Here is a 22,018-nt window from a genome sequence, read left to right as displayed (position 1 = left end):
ACAATTTCCACCTAGGGTTCCTTGTACAAATATGAATGCACAACCATTGAGGTTATTTTGATGTGTAATGCGAGTAACGGAAAGACCAAGTTTTTTAATATCTCTTGATTGGTGCAGATTATTTTAATGCGATTTCATATTATGCTTCTACCGCTAATACCAACTGTGAAATTTATCAACAAAAAAAAGAATAACCAGCACAATAAAATAGTGAGCAACTGAAAACTGTAATGCGAGTAACACGGTAATGCGAGTAACCAAAGTAATGCGAATAACCACACAACTTTTGAAAGTGATAATGATCACAATTTTGATTTTTAACATTTAAAATGACTCTTTTAAGAAAAGATGGACCTACTGTTAGACCCAAAATATCTAAAAAAGTATTTGTTGGATATAAATGGTATGAGACTGTTCATTGGAAAGGATTCTTAAAATACCCATATTTTTTTTGCAATATTTTTTGTTCAAAATGGTTCTTCAACTGAAAGAGGAACTCAATATTAATGGAAACCTTCACATCTAGTACATTTTTCAAGTCACAAGTAGTTGCTGTATATCTGTTGTTTACATACATTTTGGGCTAAAATTAGGCATTTTGTGGAACCATGTACTGGTATGTACTACCAAAGGATATTTTGAAAATAACTGAAAATAATTTTTAGGTCCAGAATCACTATTTTAGTAATTTTGTGATTACATACAGATGATAAGGTCAGAATTTAGCCTACATTCCACATGCGCTAATCAAGGACTGTGTTTTTTTAAGGGGTGCATTCGAAAACCAACATCCAACGGTACATGCCACGCATGCTGGTTGCCGCCCGGGGTGGTTGTTGATGATTTCAATGCTCAGATGCATATTAATTTTATAATCATGATGTCTATTCACCAATTAATGGTAGACAATGTCACAATAATAAAATATTCATTATTCAATTTAATTGCAATGTTAGAATTGGCCATTGATGCAGGTTTAATTGGCACCAGATCACCACTTTAGCGCCACTAACACCATGCCAGAGAAAAACCCGACGCCAAATCAGCGCCAAGGACGCCGAAAAAATCTCATGATGCTGAAAAGGCGCCACTGGCGCCAAATTGGAACCTGTGACGCCAAATTGGCGCCAGTGAAGCCAAAATGGATCCAGTGACGCCAAAATGGATCCAGTGGAGCCAAGTTGGCGCCAGTGACGCCAAAATGGATCCAGTGACTCCAAGTGACGCTAAGCGGCGCCTTTTGACGCCATATATGGCGCCTTTCGGCGCCAAAATTGGGAAAAGCGGCGCCATTTGACTTCTCCTAGTGAGTGGGATGAAAGACATCCGACTAAGGCTAATGACATTAAAGTCATAATGTACGATCTTATAATATGAATTTGGTTAATTTTTTTCAAACCTGATTTTTTTGCATATTTGTAATGTTTACACATGTCACAACTTGCACCTAAATGGAATCAGCCAAATTTGTTGTGTTTGAAGGTAAACAGAGCAAAGTTCGACATCAAGTCATAATTCAAGAAATTATGACTTTATGTCAGCCCATAGAACTGCGTGTTAAACGGCCAAAATAACAAGCAGTGTTTCTTTCACGTTACCTCGTTATTTCAGCTCAAAATGGACAGATTAAACCATTCCCGATCATTATTACTAGTTTTATTTCAACATTTTGAGTATAATGACAAATTTAAATCGTACATTAAGCCTTTAACCTGTGACTGACCTCTGTACGGTCAGCGAGCATACATTCGCCATTGTCATCTGCTTATAGACTGCCTCTACTATAGTCTCCTACACAGCCAGTTTGTGTCAGTCGGTCTGACACTAGTCGATCCTGTATGTTCGTGATAGCCACATACAGTCTGGCTCGAGACTACCTCCACGAGGGTCTACGCTGCGCTATTTAAAATCTTGAATTTTGGTCACTTTTTCAGCTCAAGACGCAAGCTACTCTCTCAAAGCGCAAACTATCGACTATCATATCTGTTCAATATATATATTCAAGTGCAAGGAACCACATCTGGTTTCTTTATACGAAATCATTTACGGGAGATATTCATCATTTTCCATCCCGGTATCCAAAGATTTATCGTCTGAATATCAATCGTGCATAGCACATTTACGTGTATCGATCCCGTGTATTCATTTCAGTGTCTCTGGTTGAATAATGTAATTTTTAACCGGGCGATGTCGATGTGCTCCGGGGAAATATCTTCCATATAAATTTTGAATGGAATGAACACATTTTCCAGCTCCATTTGAATTTCATACACCCTCTGAGAAGTTTCAAATTAGAGTTGGGTAATGTGGTAAAATGAAATTCATACTCCCCCTATGAAGAAGATATATTTCCAAAATGTTCCCCAGGGGGAGTGTGGACTTTAAATGGATTAGCCCACTTTTTTTCAACTCGATCATTTGTGAAGCATGCAATAACTGTAAAATGCATGGGCATGCACTCCGTGTAATACACACTGTGCTTTGGGACTCTTTCATTTTTCTTGTGGGTTGATGCATTGCTTGTAAACTGGGCTCAAAAAGAAACTTCACAATTTTTCACATATCTTAAAATCCTGTCTATCAAAATGAATCAATATTACACACAGAATTTCTTCAATACTCTACTCCAAACACATGTCATGTCAAATGCAAGCAGTTGCCCAACTGACTCAACAGCAAAATGTACTGACATGGAACAGCTTCCTGGACCACATGTCACTGCCCATTTGATGTGTAACAGCAATGGGGACTTTCCTGTCTCAGGATGGCCTCACAAAAATAACACTCGTACCCAACGAACATAAACACACCCCGACATAGGTGAACACGGACACATACGCCTCTGTGCACCCCAACTTTCTCTCACGAAAATCTTCATTTATTTTTACTTCTTCACATGCCTTAAACTCTATGTTGCCGAAATTTCATGCTGTGACATGTGATACAGCAAGCGGTTCCATGCCAGTATATTTTTTGTTGTATCAGTGAGGCAACCGATTGGATAGTGTAATGACATTATATTAGCATAGAGTATTGAAGTAATCCTGTGCGTAATTTTGGTTCATGACCACGTGAAAAAATTACAAGTTTCTTTTTGAGCCCAGATTATTTTCAAACATTTTAAATGACAATTTTGGTATAAAAATAACAAAAATCATGATTTTTTTTCTCGTGTATGAAATGCTCATCACATGTTGCATGAGAAATGGGTAAAATAATGCATCAACATCTCAGTGCACGTGCATTATATTTTATACAATTTCACTCCCAACAAGTGATATGCATTTAAACCTAAAAACATGATAAATGTAAAATAGGAAAGCAGCAAGTAGACCTCCTGGTAATTTTTAGGGGGCCAAGACACTTTATATATAGACACAAACACAAAATATTACATTGTAAACGTTTCCTTTGTTTAATTGACATGAACATGAACATCAACAATAAGCATGAATATATGTTGTCCATTTCCTACAGGGGGCCACATTGACCCCATTTTTCTGATCCCCCTCATCCAATGACCCCCTTTTTTGCTTTACTGACAGCAAAATGCCCAGTCATTCAAGAATTTTGAACAAAATATGTGATACAGAATAACAGTTTTTGTCCAAAATTCATACTTTTCCCCCAATTTTTTTAAACCACTTGGTGCAACAATAAGGTATTATTTGTAATGAATTCTATATATGCAAAAGGGGTTACCCACCTTTGCACATTTTTGTGGACCTGAGAGCACGTGAGACATATTGAATTGCATTTTGATATCAAATAATTTTGATGTTTTTGAAATTCGCGATATAATACAAATTTAAATGGCAAATGAATTGATATTTTCAAAATTTAACAGTCTTCGAAGTAAATTGTATAATCTAATGATATATTATTTAAAGCGTATACAGCTGGAATGAAATGCTGTCCATCATACAAAAATTTTGATCTTTCGTATTGAAGATATAGATTTTTTCCCAAAAACATCAAAAGAATTTAGGTCTTTCTGGGAAAAAATGTACATCTTCAATATGATAGGTCATTATTTTCAATTGATGGTCGGCTTTTTAGCTGCATACGCTAAGTACACATCATAAGATTTATAAAGTTTACTTTGAGGACTGTAAAATGTCACAAATTAAAAAAAAAAATCAATTTTTAATATAAATAATTTGCCCTAAATTTTTTATTGTATCGTGAATTTCACAAAATCAAAATTATTTGATATCATCAGGACATTCCTTGTGATGTCTAGATGCCATAGTCAAATTTTGATAAATAAAAATATGTTATTATTAATCATGATGAACACATTCCGCTGAACTCAAATTTATCTGATGTTTATTAAAATTACAGTGTTCCATAGTAAAATGGTCATAAAGAGTTTATATAATTAGTGACAGTAAAAGTAAAGTATATTCGTAGGCCTATATGTTATTGAATGTAACATATCTTGCATAATTATAATGGTTCATCACTTCAACAATTCTGATTTTGGAATTGATCGTGAAAGCCCGAGTAAAAAATATGACTATACGTACTTTGGAGTTTAAGTGGGACTTTACCCTGGGACTTTGTCTCTTATACACACTGTCAATCATACTTGTTTATCAATCCAATTTAACCGTAAGCACTATGCATGTACAAGACGTGCGAAACATACGTCCATGCACCAAGTGAGAGTTTAACTTTCGCGCCAGCAAAAATGTGACGCAAATTCCACAGATTGATGTGTACGATGCAGTTAATAGTAATGGCACATGCCCGGAGGATTTGAACCATAGCGAGATCTGGGCAACCAATCACAAGCCAGATCCATTTAAAGATGCATTACATCATGGCTAATTTTAGTTAAGCCAGAAATTGGCCTATCTTTACATAGAGACCCATGTTAAGAATGTTAACAACTATCCAAAGTAAAAAGTCCACTTGGGAAGCTAACAGAGGGAGTACTGTGACTGAAAAGATCAGATGTGAAAATCTATCTAATAGTAATGGCACATGCCCGGAGGATTTGAACCATAGCGTGATCTGGGCAACCAATCACAAGCCAGATCCATTTAAAGATGCATTACATCATGGCTAATTTTAGTTAAGCCAGAAATTGGCCTATCTTTACATAGAGACCCATGTTAAGAATGTTAAGGGGTACTACACCCCTCGATAAATTTGTGTATATTTTTGCATTTTTCTCAAAAACTAATAACACAGTGGTAACAAAAGTTATATTATAGGGGCAAGGAATGCAATTACTACAATGGAATTTCAGTGACCCAAGACAAACGGTACGTTATTTATGATAAGAAAAGAGGTACCGCTAGGATGTACCTAATTTCCGATCATATATACTGAACCACTTGTCTTGAATCACTGAAATTTCAGTGTAGTAATTGGATTCCTTGCCCCAATAATATACATAACTTTTGTTACCAGTGTGTTATTATTTTTTGAGAAAATTGCAAAAATAGTCACAAATTTACCACAGGGGTGTAGTACCCCCTTAACAGCTATCCAAAGTAAAAAGTCCACTTGGGAAGCTAACAGAGGGAGTACTGTGACTGAAAAGATCAGATGTGAAAATCTATCAGTTGCACACAAATTAATATAAATCAGAGTTTTATGCTTAAAAAATGTAATAGCCAGAGTATGCAAAATGGACAAGTGGACTACAGAAAAGTCTATTTCGTGTCAACTCATGTATACATGTACATGTATGTCGGGAATATTTTTGGAGTATAATAAAATCTATCATATAGGCCATTCCTGATGAGATCCCGCCTATCAACATGATAAAGAGGATCGAAACATGTGTTGGGCATTTTTCTTAAAATGCATAGAACAGCTATGGTTCAATTTAACGTACACACTCTACATCTACATCCAAGAAATTGCCAACCTTAAGAGTTGAGCTGCACCATTTTAATACAATGCCATTTTTCGGCATTCATACTACAAACTACTTTTATATTCAATATTTATAACAGAGTCCAGGCCCGTAGCCAGGGGGTGCGACACACCCCCCAAAAATGCAAAATACCCAAAAAGTCTACTTTTTTGACCCAAAAAAGTCCCTATTGCAAGCGTGGCGAGTGAAAAAAATCGAGGTTTGTTATGCCTTTTTGACCCAAAAAGTCCCATTTGTAAGCGTAGCGAGCGAAAAACTAGGTTTTTTATGCCTTTTTGGTCCAAAAATGTCCAAATCCGCTCAGTCCAAATTTTGAAAAAAAAGGTACACTTTTTCAAAATCAGCACCCCCAAAAATAAATCCTGGCTATGGGCCTGACAGTCTCTCAACTCTTTTGATTAGCGCATTATCATATAAATGTGTTATCTCATGCTGCTAGAACTGTATACATCACATCCGCATTGAAACTTGAAGGATTACCAATAATATTTAGTTTTCTTTACTACATACTATACATTCACCATATAGGCCTATTATTGGCATGTATTTGGACTTACACAGCGTCTCTGAATGAGGGCCTAGTTCCAACCCCACTTTCACATATGAACTTTTCACCTTCATTTATGACATATCTTTTTAATTCATACACTTGAACGTCTCTGAATGAAGGGACTGAATCCAATCCCATTATGATTTAAAGTCATAAAGAACATCAAACAGAGACTAATGCAGATGGTTATTTACTCAAAAACAACACTGAATTGTCCATAATTAATCAAATTCAAAAATTGATTTAAATAATCATGCCATTTACATCAAGCAACTCTGATATATTAACACGTCTATCCTGCTCCTACTCCGCTTCATTTTTCTTCACATGTGATTCACACTCACAAGGCACTTGAACCAACCCAAGTTTGCGCTTGTCAAAAGTAAATTCTGGCAAAAAATGCTTTTGTTTGTCTATTGTTTCATCTTCAACGACATCTGCAACTACCATTGTAGGCCTATCACCATCAAACTCACAGATAACTCGGTTTACCCTGTCTGGCTCGCTTTCACCTCTATAAGCAACTAGGTAGTAGCTATTGTCATGCTCCACAAAGAATGACTCTTCATCTAATGTGGTATCAACAGAGACATCCAGTAATTCATTGGTAGCTGGTTTATACAAAGCGACTACAACAGCGATGTATCCATAACCATCACCATCAGGATTGGGACCTGCTCTTTGTTGCTCCCCTTTGACTAATATCTGTCCTGTTGGTAGTAAAATAGCATACGACATGTGAAACAATATGTCGTCTACAAGAATTTCCCACGATTTGCTGTGAATACTGAATCGTTGAATCATATTCTTGGATGTGTCACATTTACCAATCATATATATGTATTCTTTTACATGTATATGAAACATTGTAGGATAGCCCGTTATTCGGACTGGTATTGGTGGAAGCAAGATCCATTCATTTGTCTCAGACATGTACTGGAAAAAGTTATTTGCCAAAAGCCATTTGTAATGGTTTTCCTCTTCTTCATGATCCTCCCCATTATATTCAACATCAATTGCAGCATATAACTGATTCTCATTGCTGACAACTGCTGTAACAGTGCTGTATACATTTGCAGTATGAGGATATCGATTGGGAATATCAGCCAACTTAGTCATCTTATAACATGCTGTTTTAGTTTGGCATTGGAATAGAACTATGGGAGCATTGCTAGCATCATCATACTCATAGTCTTCATACGTGAACAATCTAGCTGTGATAGTGTTTCTAGTAGCAAACAACTCTGGGTAACTTTTGACCAATGGTGGTGAAGCTGTATCCATGGTAACACTCAACTTGACAACCTCCTCCACCATTTCATTACACTCTGGTATGGCTAGTAACTCATCACCAAGGATCTTGTGGAGTCGGTCAACTGGCACCAGACCAAGACGTATCTTTTGCAGGAGGTCAACAGCATAAACTTTGCGCTGCTCCCAATCATACTTCAGCCACGTTACCGTTCCTTGCAGAATCTGTTCTTCCGTTGTGTTGTCCGTCTCGATTGCTTCATCATTTAGAATCTCCAGCATGACACTTGCTGAAGAATTTTCCAGAAACACTTTGGATTGAACACACTCAGAGAAGTTTTCTACAAGGTATTGTCTATACAATTGTGCAACATCTGCAAGACTGCTATGATTGCTTGCAATTGACCATATCTCATAATAGTCTTCAATTGTTAAACTATCTTTGACTTCTTTCAGATATTCAGCACATAAATCCATTGCTTCAGGTATCACCATGTAACAAGCCATTTGGAGAATACCTGTGACAGTTCGTAAGGAGAGAGTGAAGTATCCTGTATAAGCAAAGTCCAAGATTTGAGCAAAGCTTTCTTCTGTTCCAGGAACAGTTATCTTGCTCATTGTACTTTCTTGAAACCCTGATGAGAACATTCCTTGGAAGTAGTCACTTGCACAGCTTAGAACTGCTTTGTGAGCAGGAAATCTTTGGTCTCCAACAATGATGTTGACATCACAGAAGGCAGCCTGATGTCTTAACTGGTTAAGTCCTGATGATAGGCGAGATGAGTGGGCCTGATTCCCCACACGTTGTACACACTGATCTTGCTTGAATGCGGCCATCTTGTTCGAAAATCAAATTACTAGCTGCGCAAATGTAGAACTTTAGCAAACTCAAATCAGATACAGGCTGTAACAAAAAAAAGTTTTAAATTTGGCTGTAAATATAAATTTACAATGTTTGTTGTTCAGATTTTAAAAGCTACTAAATAAGATTCTACAAGCTAAGATATGGTCAATGGTGTGAAAAAAAAAAAAGCACAATGATTTATAGTGTGCTACACCCAAGCAAAACATTGATCCACAAGCCTCAGCACACTTTACATGTTGTCACTGACCACTACGGCCCATATCATTCCATAAGCCATTTAAAAAAAAAACAATTCAGGGACTTTGCTGCTTAGATGCGCACACCCTAGACATTCAACAGTTGGCCTTCACAGCCAGGATCAGCTCCCCTAATTTCTTACAGGTTACAATGAGACAATTAGCAGTAAGTTCCTTGGGAATTTCATACAGTTAACTCAATTTTTCCACCAAGCGTACTAAACCACCATCAGGGTTCTAACAAGCAACCTCGAGCTCTCGCACCATAGTCAAACATCTTATCGATTGAGCTAACTTGGCTGCTAAGTGAAATTAGCTATTCGTAAATCCACATGGGCCACTTTTGTGTCTTTGTACAAGAAATCAATGCCAAAATGTCAGTGACTGAATGGAATTGAACCATGAACAGAAGAGACAACGGGTAGTTTTAAAGAATGGGGCATTTTGTAAGTCACTATAAACTAACAGCATTATTAGTTACACTGTAAGAAACATGGCTGCAGCTCAACCTCAACAGCCTTAATTCATGTTGGAAGACTGTTTCTGATATCACACCACCAAATAAATCCCCATAGAGATATGTACTAGATTCGCCTCAAGAAAACATCATTTTGTCTTCGCAAGAGCGACTCAGTTCTTAGCGACAACTATGATGGTTGAAATTAGCCCTAGTCTGATCCCTCTGACTGGGAAAAAATATAGATTGACCATCATTATTTTTTACGACTGGCCCTCGAAGTCTCTGATGTCTGGGAATTACCTAATTTACCTCCAAAATCATGCCAGTGTTTCTGTACAGAAACGACTGCTTAAAATCATTCAAAAGTACTCGATCTCTCCCATCGGTGGTACACTTGCAGGATTTGATATTACTAATCATGACCAATCCAAATGTAGCCAAAGTTATGCAAATTTCTGCTCATTTTAATGCTTACTTTAGGCTATGAATGGTTTTTTTCTGAGAAATGCATTCAGGGCGCACGACCGTATAATACTATTTGGAGGTGTGAAATCTTCTATGCTTATATTACCTAGTATTACCATGGTAGACTAATGTAAGACTATATGGTAGCAGGGTTGTAGCTACAGTGGGCGGTGGTGGGCAGCAGAACCCACCCCTCAGTTTTAGACCCCACCACTCAGCTGCAATTTTAGCACTGGAGCCCACCACTCAAGAGTCCAAAATTGCACAATTTTATTGAATTAGTCAAGAATTTGATTAATTTTGACAAAAAATTGCCAAAGTAAAATTTTTCCCAGCATTAAAAATCCTAGTTACAACCGATTTCAGCGAAAGCAGGACAAAATGCTTCTGGTAGTCTAATATAAGACTGTATGGTACATGTAGATTCCAGTGAAACCAGGACAAAATGCTTCTGGTAGAGACTATTACTTATTTCAATGTATTAAACATTTTATACCAAATGTTGTCTTTTTTACAGGTACATTGTTTTTGTATTTGAAGCATACAGTTTCAAAAAGTGAACTTTCATGAGCTCAAAGAGATCCATTTAAAAAAAAACCACAAGATCCCAGGTGACAAGTATACTAAAGTACAATGTAAATGGTTCACAAGTCCTTATAGTTCCACTTGAAACTTTTTACAATAAATCAAAATGTGAATGTTCTGTACGAAATAAAAAATATAAAGTAGCTAATATTATCTTGTTTGACACAACAGGTCTGATTAACACTGCCATGCATCATTGCCTACATGTACTATACAATGCATGGCATAATTGCCTACTTGTCTGATTGTACATCGTGTCCCATACATGTAAACACAACCCATATCGACAGACTTCAGTGCCTTCAAAATTGGGGTGCAAAACTCATTTTTTCTGCATCAAAATTCGATCACGCAACTCCGTTTTTAAAACAACTCCACTGGCTCCTGTGAAAGCCGCATTAATTTCAAAGTACTTCTGTATGTGTTTAAATGCTTGAATGGACATGCTCCAGGTTATTTAGCTTCTTGTTTCACACCCTACCATCAATCGCGTACTGGACTTCCCTCTGCTTCAGATACAACACAGCTTACTATACATAAGTTAAATGCCAAATCTCTCCATTCTGCCGCAAATAAAGCTTTTTCTCTGGCTGCTCCTGGACTGTGGAACAATTTACCCATCACCATCAGTACTGCAAACTCATTGCCAGTCTTCAAGAAATTACTGAAGTCATATCTCTTCCCAAAAAGTTGACTGTTTTTATTGCTCACTTTGTTTAGTTATATTGTATTTATGCTTTGAATTTGTTTATGCGCTGTGGTCTAGATGTAACGGCGCTTTATAAAAGAATTGTGTATGTATGTATGTATACATGTATGTATACATGTATTATTCGTCTTTTTTATTGTTGCGTATTTATTGCATTACTATGCTCCGCTTGTATTATATATATTGTATTTTACTGTGGTTTATATGCAGGAATCAACACCAGTTACAGTTTACAAACAACATATCAAAAGCCTGCGAAGGAAAACAAAACAAGTACATTGACCCTGTGTCCAATATTTCAGATAGAGTTTACTTACATTTGACTTGTTTTGAAGTCAAGATCACATGCACTGATTTCCTCAGAAAATGTTGGACACATTGACAAGATATTCTCCTTAGTCAGCAGATCTCTGTAAAGCATCTAAAACATTCATGAATGAACTCAGCAAAATGACCCTCCTGTCCAATTACACAACTGGAGAGGAGGCAGGAGCCAATCTGGATACCATACATTGTTTTCGTATTTGAAGCATAAACTTTCAAAAAGGGAAGTTTCATGAGCACAAAGCGACCCATTAAAAAAAACACAAGATCCCAGGTTACAAGTATACTAAAGTACATGTACAATGTAAATGGTCCACAAGTACTAAGTTCCACTTAAAACTTTTTATAATAAATCAAAAAGTTCTGTACGAAATAAAAAAAATTATTAGAATTTACTTGTGATCATGTGGACTCATTATACCCCAGAAAATGTTGAACACATTGACAAGATATTCTACTTAGTCAGCAGATCTCTGTAAATCATCTAAAACGTTCATGAAGGAACTCGTCAAAATTGGCCTTCAGTCCAGTTACACAATCTGGCATGCTAGGTAGGAGCAAGCCTTGGGCTCCAAAGATCAGCCTTACATCAGTTTGTGATAGCAACAGGTGCTCTACCATTTTGATGAGTTCTTTCACTCATACTCAGTAATTATAGTTTATTCTGTTCATAATAAGATTTATGTGTCACCCTGCATTAATTTTGACAATTTAGTTGTCCAGATTTTATCCTGGGTTTATTTGTTCCTCCTCCTTGTATTGCTGTGTATTGCTTTTGTATTTTACATTTTGCTGAATAAAGGTTGATTTATAACACTCACAAGTAAATCTAGGGTACAACAACACCTACTGTATCTACTCCATCTTTGCTTCACTTTTCTTCACATGGGATTTGCATTCACAACGCACTTGAACCAACCCTAGTTTGCGCTTGTCAAAAGTAAATTCTGGATGAAACTGGTTTCTTGTTTCTAATGTCTTGCCTTCAACAACATCTCCAACTACCATTGTAGGCCTATCACTCTCAAAGTCACAGATAACTCTGTTTATTTTGTCAGGATCATTGCGTTCGCCTTCAGTAACTAGGTAGCAGTTATTGTCATGCTCAACAAAGAATGAATCTTCATTTTCATCCAATGTGGTATCAACAGAGACATCTAGTAATTCATTGCTAGCAGGTTTATACAGAGCGACGACAACAGGCCCGTATCCATAACCACCACCAGGAATAGGAACTGTTCTTGGTTGCCTTGCTTTGATTAATATCTGTCCTGTTGATAGTAAAATAGCATACGATATTTCAAACAATAGATCGTGTACAAGAATTTCCCACAATTTGCTGCGAATACTGAATCGTAGAATCATACTCTTGAAGGTGTCATATTCACCAATCAAATATATGTATTCTTTTATATAAAACAGTTTAGGAATCCGATAGCTCAATATTCGGACTGGTATTGGTGGAAGCAAGATCCATTCATTCGTCTCAGACACGTATTGGAAAAAGTTATTTTCCAAAAGCCATTTGTCATGATTTTCACTGTCTTCTTGATCTTGCGCATGATAATTAGCATCAATTGCAGCATATAATTGATTCTCAGTGCTGACAACTGGTGCAACAGTGCTGTTCATATTTGCAGAATAAGGAAATCGATTAGGAATATCAGCCAACTTGGTCATCTCATAGCATGCTGTTTTAGTTTTGCATTCGAATAACATGATGGGACCAGTGCTACCATAATAATCATAGTCATGGTTTGCACAAGCACTGTTATCTGTGTACAATCTAGCTGTGATAGTGTTTCTAGTAGCAAACAACTCTGGGTGACTTTTGATCAATGGCGTTGAAGCCGTATCCATGGTAACACTCAACTTGACAACCTCCTCCACCATTTCATTACACTCTGGTATCGCTAGTAACTCATCACCAAGGATCTTGTGGAGTCGGTCAACTGGCACCAGACCAAGACGCATCTTCTTCAGGAGGTCAACTGCATGGACTTTGCGCTGCTCCCAATCATACTTGAGCCACATCACTGTTCCTTGCAAAATCTGTTCTTCCGCCATGTTGTCCGTCTCAATATCTTCGTCACTCAGAATCTCCAGCATCACACTTGCTGAAGAATTTTCCAGAAACACTTTGGACTGAACACATTTGGAGAAGTTTTCTACAAGGTAACTTATATACAATCGTGCAACATCTGCAATACTGCTATGATTGCTCGTAATCGACCATATCTCATAACAGTCTTCAACTGTGAAACTATCCTTGACTTCTCTCAGGTATTCAGCACATAAATCCATTGCTTCAGGTATCACCATGTAACAAGCCATTTGGAGAATACCTGTGACAGTTCGTAAGGAGAGAGTAAAGTATCCTGTATAAGCAAAGTCCAAGATTTGGGCGAAGCTTTCTTCAGTTCCAGGAACAGTTATCTTGCTCATTGTACTTTCTTGAAACCCTGATGAGAACATTCCTTGGAAGTAGTCACTTGCACAGCTTAGAATTGCTTTGTGAGCAGGAAATCTTTGATCTCCAACAATGATGTTGACATCACAGAAGGCAGCCTGATGTCTCAACTGGTTAAGTCCTGAGGATAGACGAGACAAGTGGGACTTATTCCCCATGCGTTGTACACACTGATCTTGCTTGAATGCGGCCATCTTGCTCGAAAGTCAAATTGGTAGGCGTAATGTGGAACTTTAGCAAACTCAAACAGATATACAGGCTGCAACAAAAATTTGGCTATATAAATATATGGATTTACAATGTTTGTTGTTCAAATTTTAAAATCTACTAAGATTCAAATCGGTGGTCTACAAGCAAAGATATGGTCAATGCTGTGGAAAAAAAGTACAATGATTTATAGTGCGCTAAGCCAGTCATTGATCCACAAGCCTCGGCACATGTTGTTGTTACCAATACAGCCCACATTGTATCATTCCAAATAACTCAGGGACTTTGCCTAGACACTCCACAATTGGCCTTCACAGCCAGGATCAGCTCCCCGCAAGGGTTACAACAAGACAATTAGCAGTAAGTTCATTGGGAATTTCAAGCTAACTAAATTTTTCCACCAGAGCATACTAAACCACTGCCAGTGTTCTAACCTCTCGCACTATCGTCGAACACCTCATCTATTGAGCTAACTTGACTGCTTAGAAGCTAGCTATTCGTAAATCCACATGGCCACTTTTGTGTCTTTGTACAAGAAATCAATGCCAAAATGTCAGTGACTGAATGGAATTGAACCAGGTGGCTGGGCAGTAGGGACAATGGGTAGTTTTAAAGAATGGGGCATTTTGTAAGTCACAATTAAACACTAACAATATTACTAGCTACAATGTAAGAAACATGGCTACAGCTCAACCTCAAAAGCTTCAATTCACGCTGGAAGACTGTATTTTTATGCTTAATACCTACTGCCAAAATGGCTCACCAAAATGTGTCTGGTAGACTAATATAAGACTATTCTAGCGAAAGCAGGACAAATGAGACTACTTATTTCAATGTATTAAACATTTTATACCAAACGTTGTCTTTTGTATTTGAAGCATAAACTTTCATGAGCTCAAATAGACCCATTTTTAAAAACACAAGATCCTAGGTTGTTTGTACGAAATTAAAGGGTCCACAAGTCCTAAGTTCCACTTAAAACTTTTTACAATGAATCAAAAAAGTTTTGTTCGAAATAAGAAATATAAAGTTACTAATATTATCTTGTTTGACACAACTGCTCTAATCAACACTGCCATGCATCATTGCGTATTATATCTCTCATACATAAATTCTAGACAGTTCATTGGTTGATAGCAATTTGTCATTTTTACCATCAGCCTCTCCGTGTGATAGTTTTTACCATCATAGTGCTGCGCCGTAGTGCGCCTGCGCCAATCCGTGCCCTGACTCGTAGACTCGCCGATTTAGTTATGGGGTGGACACCAAAATGTTAAGTATGTCACAGCAAAACATGGTGTTTATATATATGTTGATGAAAAAATGTATTCCCTATCTTAAATAGTATTTTTTAACAACAGAATTTATGTATGTATGACTTGGTGAAAGATGTATTGTTCCATTCCACTCGCCGTTCCGGCTCGTGGAATGGAACAATCCATCTTTCACCTCGTGATTATATTTCGAACATCGATCACACTCATAGACAGTTAATATTTGCATACTATACAATGCATGGCATAATTGCCTACTTGTCTGATTCTACATCGTGTCCCACATGTAGGAACCAACACCTGTTACAGTTTACAAAAAATGTGTACAAACAAAATATCAAAAGCCTGCGAAGGAAAACAAAACAAGTACATTGACCCTGTGTCTGACATTTCAGGTATTAGAGTTTACTTTCATTTGACTTGTTTTGAAGTCAGATCACATGCACTGATTACCTCAGAAAATGTTGGACACATTGACAAGATATTCTCATTTGTCAGCAGATCTCTATCTGTAAATCATCTAAGACATTCATGAATGAACTCAGCAAAATTGGCCTCCTGTCCAATAAATTAATCTGGAATGCTAAGCAGGAGCCAGCCTTGGGCTCCAAAGATCAGCCTTACATCAGTTTGTGATGGCAGCTGGTGCTCTACCATTTTGATGGGTTCTTTCACTCTTACTCATCAGTAATGCTAGTTTATTCTGTTGATAATAAGATTTATGTGTCACCTAGACTATGCCATAGTCAATTTTTGATAAATAAAAATGTTATTAATCATGATGAACGCATTCAGTTGAACTCGAAATTATCCTGATATTTATTACATCAAAATACTAGTATAAAATGGTTATGAAAAAGTTTATATTTTATATTTGTGACAGTAAGTAAAGTATACGTAGGCTTATATTATTGAATGCAACATATCATAATGGCATAATTATAATGGCACTTCAATACTGAACAATTCTAATTTTAGAATCTGCCAGTTAATTATCTGAGTTAAAAATCGACTACGGACTTTCACTTTTAAGCAGAACTTTACCCCGGGACTTCGTTCTCTAAAACACACTGTCAATCATACTTGTTTATCAATCAAATCTAACCACAGGACTAAGCATGGTGGTACAATACGCGCTAGATGCGTACGTTCATCCACCAACTTTTGCGCCAGCACAGACGCGCCGCATTCCCTAGATAGTTGTGTACCATGTTTAGTTAATGGTACCAGTACGTGTCGGGAGGATTTAAACAATAACGAAATCTGGCCGACCAATCACAAGCCACATCCATTTAAAGATGCATTATTTTTTTTTTTACATCAGATTTCCGACAATCTCATCCATAGAAGCTCATAGACAGCCGTGTTAAGCATGTAAACCGCAATCCAAAGTCAGTAGTCCACTTGGGAAGCTAACAAACAGAGGGAGCAGGGTGACTGAAAAGATCAGTTGTGAAAATCTAGCAATTGTGCACACATTAATTAAATCAGAGCTTTAAGCTTAGATGTAATAGCCAGAGTATGCACAATTGGCAAGTGGACTACGGAGAAGTCTATGTGTCACCCTGCATTAATTTTGGCAATTTAGTTGTCCAGATTTTATCCTGGGTTTATTTGTTCCTCCTCCTTGTATTGCTGAGTATTGCTTTTGTATTTTACATTTTGCTGAATAAAGGTTGATTGATAACACTCACAAGTCAATCTAGGGTACCACACTGCTACTGTATCTACTCCAGCTTTGCTTCACCTTTCTTCACATGGTATTCACACTCACAAGGCTCTTGAACCAACCCTAGTTTGCGCTTGTCAAAAGTAAATTCTGGCAAAAAATGCTTTTCTTTATCTATTGTTTCATCTTCAACGACATCTCCAATTACCATTGTAGGCCTATCACTAGCAAAGTCACAGATAACTCTGTTTATTTTGTCAGGCTCATTGTGTTTGCCTACAGTAACTAGGTAGTAGTTATCATCATGCTCAACAAAGAATGAATCTTCATTTTCATCCAATGTGGTATCAACAGAGACATCTAGTAATTCATTGGTAGCAGGTTTATACATGTACAGAGCGACTGCAACAGGCAAGTATAAACCGCCACCAGGAATTATAGGACCTGTTCTTGGTTGTTTTGCTTTGATTAATATCTGTCCTGTTGATAGTAAAATAGCATACGATATTTCAAACAATAGATCGTGTATAAGAATTTCCCACAATTTGCGACGAATATTGAATCGTTGAATCATACTCTTGAAGGTGTCATATGCACCAATCAAATATATGTATTCTTTTATATAAAACAGTCTAGGAATCCAATAGCCCAACATTCGGACTGGTATTGGTGGAAGCAAGATCCATTCATTCGTCTCAGACACGTATTGGAAAAAGTTATTTTCCAAAAGCCATTTGTCATGATTTTCAATATCTTCTTGATCTTGCGCATCATAATAAACATCAATTGCAGCATATAATTGATTCTCAGTGCTGACAACTGGTGCAACAGTGCTGTTCATATTTGCAGAATAAGGAAATCGATTAGGAATATCAGCCAACTTGGTCATCTCATAGCATGCTGTTTTAGTTTTGCATTCGAATAACATGATGGGACCAGTGCTACCATAATAATCATAGTCATGGTTTGCACAAGCACTGTTCTCTGCGTACAATCTAGCTGTAATAGTGTTTCTAGTAGCAAACAACTCTGGGCAACTTTTGACCAATGGTGGTGAAGCCGTATCCATGGTAACACTCAACTTGACAACCTCCTCCACCATTTCATTACACTCTGGTATGGCTAGTAACTCATCACCAAGTATCTTGTGGAGTCGGTCAACTGGCACCAGACCAAGACACATCTTCTTCAGGAGGTCAACTGCATGGACTTTGCGTTGCTCCCAATCATACTTCAGCCACATCACTGTTCCTTGCAGAATCTGTTCTTCCGCCATGTTGTCCGTCTCAATATCTTTGTCACTCAGAATCTCCAGCATCACACTTGCTGAAGAATTTTCCAGAAACACTTTGGATTGAACACATTTGGAGAAGTTTTCTACAAGGTAACTTCTATACAATCGTGCAACATCTGCAATACTGCTATGATTGCTCGTAATCGACCATATCTCATAACAGTCTTCAACTGTGAAACTACCCTTGACTTGTCTCAGATATTCAGCACATAAATCCATTGCTTCAGGTATCACCATGTAACAAGCCATTTGGAGAATACCTGTGACAGTTCGTAAGGAGAGACTGAAGTATCCTGTATAAGCAAAGTCCAAGATTTGGGCAAAGCTTTCTTCAGTTCCAGGAACAGTTATCTCACTCATTGTGCTTTCTTGAAACCCTGATGAGAACATTCCTTGGAAGTAGTCACTTGCACAGCTTAGAACTGCTTTGTGAGCAGGGAATCTTTGATGTCCAACAATGATGTTGACATCACAGAATGCTGCCTGTTGTCTCAACTGGTTAAGTCCTGATGATAGACGAGATAAGTGGGATTGATTCCCTACACGTTGTACACACTGATCTAGCTTGAATCCCGCCATCTTGTTCTCTCAAAGTCAAATTGCTATGGTTATTATGGTAGCAGCACAAACAATAACACAGCACTTTGTCAGATCGCATGCAGGCTGCAACAAAAAAGAAATTACAATTTGAAAAAAAATATTTTTTTAATATGTTGCATGTTTGTTATTTTGATTTTTGCTTCTTCCCATAATGAGGTAAATTCTCAACATAAAAAGAAAAGCGCAGTGATTTATGCGTAAAAGCCATAATGTTGATCCACAAGCCTTGATGAGTAGCACACTTTACAGGTTCTTGCTAACCACTACGGTACAGCCCACAGCAGCTGAAGGGAGTATCCCATCATGCATTTGCTTGCTCCATAGCAAATACATACAAAACATACAGTAGTAAGAGCGGCTTAGATATTGAGAGCTATGGATAGTTTCACAATACTTTGGAGATCATATTTTTTCAAACAAAAGTCTTAACTCCCCTGATATAAGCGAGTAATTGAAAGTTGAAGTGGGGGATGTTGGGTAGACTTTCTATGGCATGTGCAGCTCTACTGTGGTACTGCAGAGCATGATGGGATACGCCTATCTGCTGCTGTGGGTACAGCCCATATCATTCCATATTAACCATTTCAACAACAACTTGGTGAAAGTAATTCTCCATATCACGGGAGCATGAACAAAATCAAACCGAGGTGACAAGGGCAAAGGTCATATGGAATCAAATGTTAGAGTATGCCGGGGGCAGAGTGCCCCCCTGACAAAAAATGAAAGAAAAAAAGTGCCCCTCTGACAAAAAATGAAAGAAAATCAGGAGGGCAAAAGAAAAGAAACGGGGCAAAGAGCCCCTTTTCTACCAAAATTCAGCCCGATCATGGGCCAAAATAGTTTGAAATACAAATTTTTTGCAAGCGCAGCCCACACATTGTAATGATAAAGCCCTTTCTATCCTGATAACGGGCGAAAATAATGCAAAATACCAAATGTTTGCGTGCCACGTCCGCACATCGTCCCAATAGTCTTTTTTGGAAGCTTGGAGACATACAGTCTAGATGTATTTAACAGTATGATGCAACTGTAATTTGTTTTCATCTGTGCCCTGGAATTTTAATTTACCCCCGATCAAAAAAGCTGGCTACGCCCCTGATATGACAGGAACATGCCAAAAGGGGTCATAGGGGTCAAATAGCATCGCTATCAGTTACTCTGACAGCTACGGGTGACAGTGGGGTAGCCAGGATTTTGGAACCGAGGGGGCACAACTTGTAAATGTACCGACGGAAATATTTTTTACCGACGGAAGTTGTGATTTGTTGACCCAAAATCAACAAATGATTGGGGGCCCCCCCCCCCCGGCCCCCCCCCCCCCCCACTGGCTACGCCACTGGCGGGTGAACTAGCAATTCTAAAATTTACTGTTCATGTATTAAATTTGCATTTCTGTAATCATACATACATTGTATACATGTCATGTATTTGTGCTAAGAAAATAAAACAATTTTGGCTAAATATTATTCAGCACAGTATAACTAGTAGTTTCACGCCTCATATCGATCGTCAGACTATTGCGCTGTTGTTGTTATGATCCTTGATTACGGAACCAAAAAAATATATGCAAAGTAGGCCTACGCGGATAGGCCTACGCACAAATAGACGCGTGGATATGAAACATACGCAAAGTAGACCCACGCGGATGGGGTCCAAATGTTAAACCAAAAGAATACAAAGTTACAACTACCCCCATGTGTGTTGCTATGGTAAATCCGCCATTTTGGTGTGTCGATGATGGAGTGCAAATTGTGCATCTATCCGTATTTATCGGCTAAAGCCTAAAATGAACTGATAATTGACGTCTTAAGCTTGAGTGTTACAAAGGTTTGCATTGAACATGCAGTGCTTAGTGTGTGCATATTTGGCACAATGTACAGTTGTACACATGTCTCACATACATGTACTGTATTCGTTCCAATAACCGCCCATGCCCCAATAAGCGCCCACCCAGCGACTTTGCAACAAACACAATACAAAATTATTAATGTTGTCAAAATACCTCCAGTAAGCTTACCTGTCGAGTGAATTTACATGCATCAAAAGCATCCAAAATGTGCACCAAAATTAAATTATGACGCTATTCCATAGTGGGCAGATGTATAGATATTAAAAATACTTCACAATAACCACCTGCAAATGCCTTTAAAAGGCCAAGTTTGAGGATTTTCTAACTCAAAATCATATTTTCCGGCGGCGGCCATCTTTACTTACAGTTATAGTGCGCCCTCAAAAACATTGTCAATATAATAATTATATAGACACACTTTGTGAAGGCGCACTAACTGTGAGTAACTAAATACTTTCAGACGGTGATTGATGACTAAAAACAATGTAAAAAATAAGCGCCCACCCAAAATGACTTTGTTAAGCGCCCTGGGTGCTTATTGGATTGAACTTTTAATCCAAGTTTGCTGGGCGCATACATGTAGCAAAATAATCTAGTACACTATTTTGCCCTCCATGATGGAGTCTGTACTCTTTGGTTCTACCTCATTAGTATTTTACTGAACATACCTTTGATGGCACTTCTCTTTGTGTTATCAGCTCTCTTGGTCAGATGTCAAGTAAGGCTGCTTGGTGTCTCCAGACAAAATAATAGTCCAATGATCATTCAACACTGATGTGATCGGTTGTAACGTTGTGGGCAACTGGGTTCCTCCTAAATGGTTTGGTAATTGTTAATGATTGACTTCTTGAGATCTACATGTAGGAAAACAAGACAACATGTATTATAAGAAACTCTAATTACCATACTTGAATCCCAATTCCAGAACTCGTAACTGTGCCAATGAGTCTGTACCCGTACCCATACTCACACCCTATTAGTCTTTTAGAGTATGACGGACACAATAGGATGGCGCTGCACGAAATGGGTAAAGGCTTTGAATTTGGCGGGTTTTACCCATATTGAATACTGCCCTCCTATTGTGTCCATCATGCTTCGAAAAGGTTAATTGGCGTTGGACCCAAACCCATTCGCTTTTAAAATTGAAATAATAAAACAATCTATGAAACTAAATTCAATCTCCCCAAGTCTTCAGACAAATGGTCCAACGATCATCCAGTACTGACCGGTTGTTACATGGAGGGCAATTGGAATCTACTGCAGTTGGCAATTGGTTTATCATTGACGTTTATTCTGTAGTTTTATTGCTGATATCAA

At 37.8% G+C, this 22,018-nt stretch overlaps 1 protein-coding gene across 1 annotated transcript; it reads right to left on the bottom strand.

Moving 5' to 3' along the window:
• Nucleotides 1–15,781: 15,781 nt before the first annotated feature.
• LOC140163209 (uncharacterized) lies at nucleotides 15,782–21,551 on the bottom strand. The gene is made up of 2 exons (XM_072186604.1): nucleotides 21,370–21,551; nucleotides 15,782–18,915 (listed from the first exon to the last, which is right to left on the bottom strand). The coding sequence occupies exon 2, from the start codon at nucleotides 18,829–18,831 to the stop codon at nucleotides 17,017–17,019; it is 1,815 nt and encodes a 604-aa protein (XP_072042705.1). The 5' UTR covers nucleotides 18,832–18,915; nucleotides 21,370–21,551; the 3' UTR covers nucleotides 15,782–17,016.
• Between the last annotated feature and the right edge of the window lie 467 nt (nucleotides 21,552–22,018).

This window comes from Amphiura filiformis, chromosome 10, assembly GCF_039555335.1.
Source record: "Amphiura filiformis chromosome 10, Afil_fr2py, whole genome shotgun sequence".
In the NCBI taxonomy this organism is placed as follows: Eukaryota; Metazoa; Echinodermata; class Ophiuroidea; order Amphilepidida; family Amphiuridae; genus Amphiura; species Amphiura filiformis.
Note: the sequence above shows the minus strand (reverse complement) of the source record. Positions and strands in the feature narration are given on the sequence as shown.

Bases quoted from the DNA above. Each gene is read 5' to 3' on its own strand.
- LOC140163209 (XM_072186604.1), bottom strand. From the start codon at position 18,831: ATGGCGGGATTCAAGCTAGATCAGTGTGTACAACGTGTAGGGAATCAA.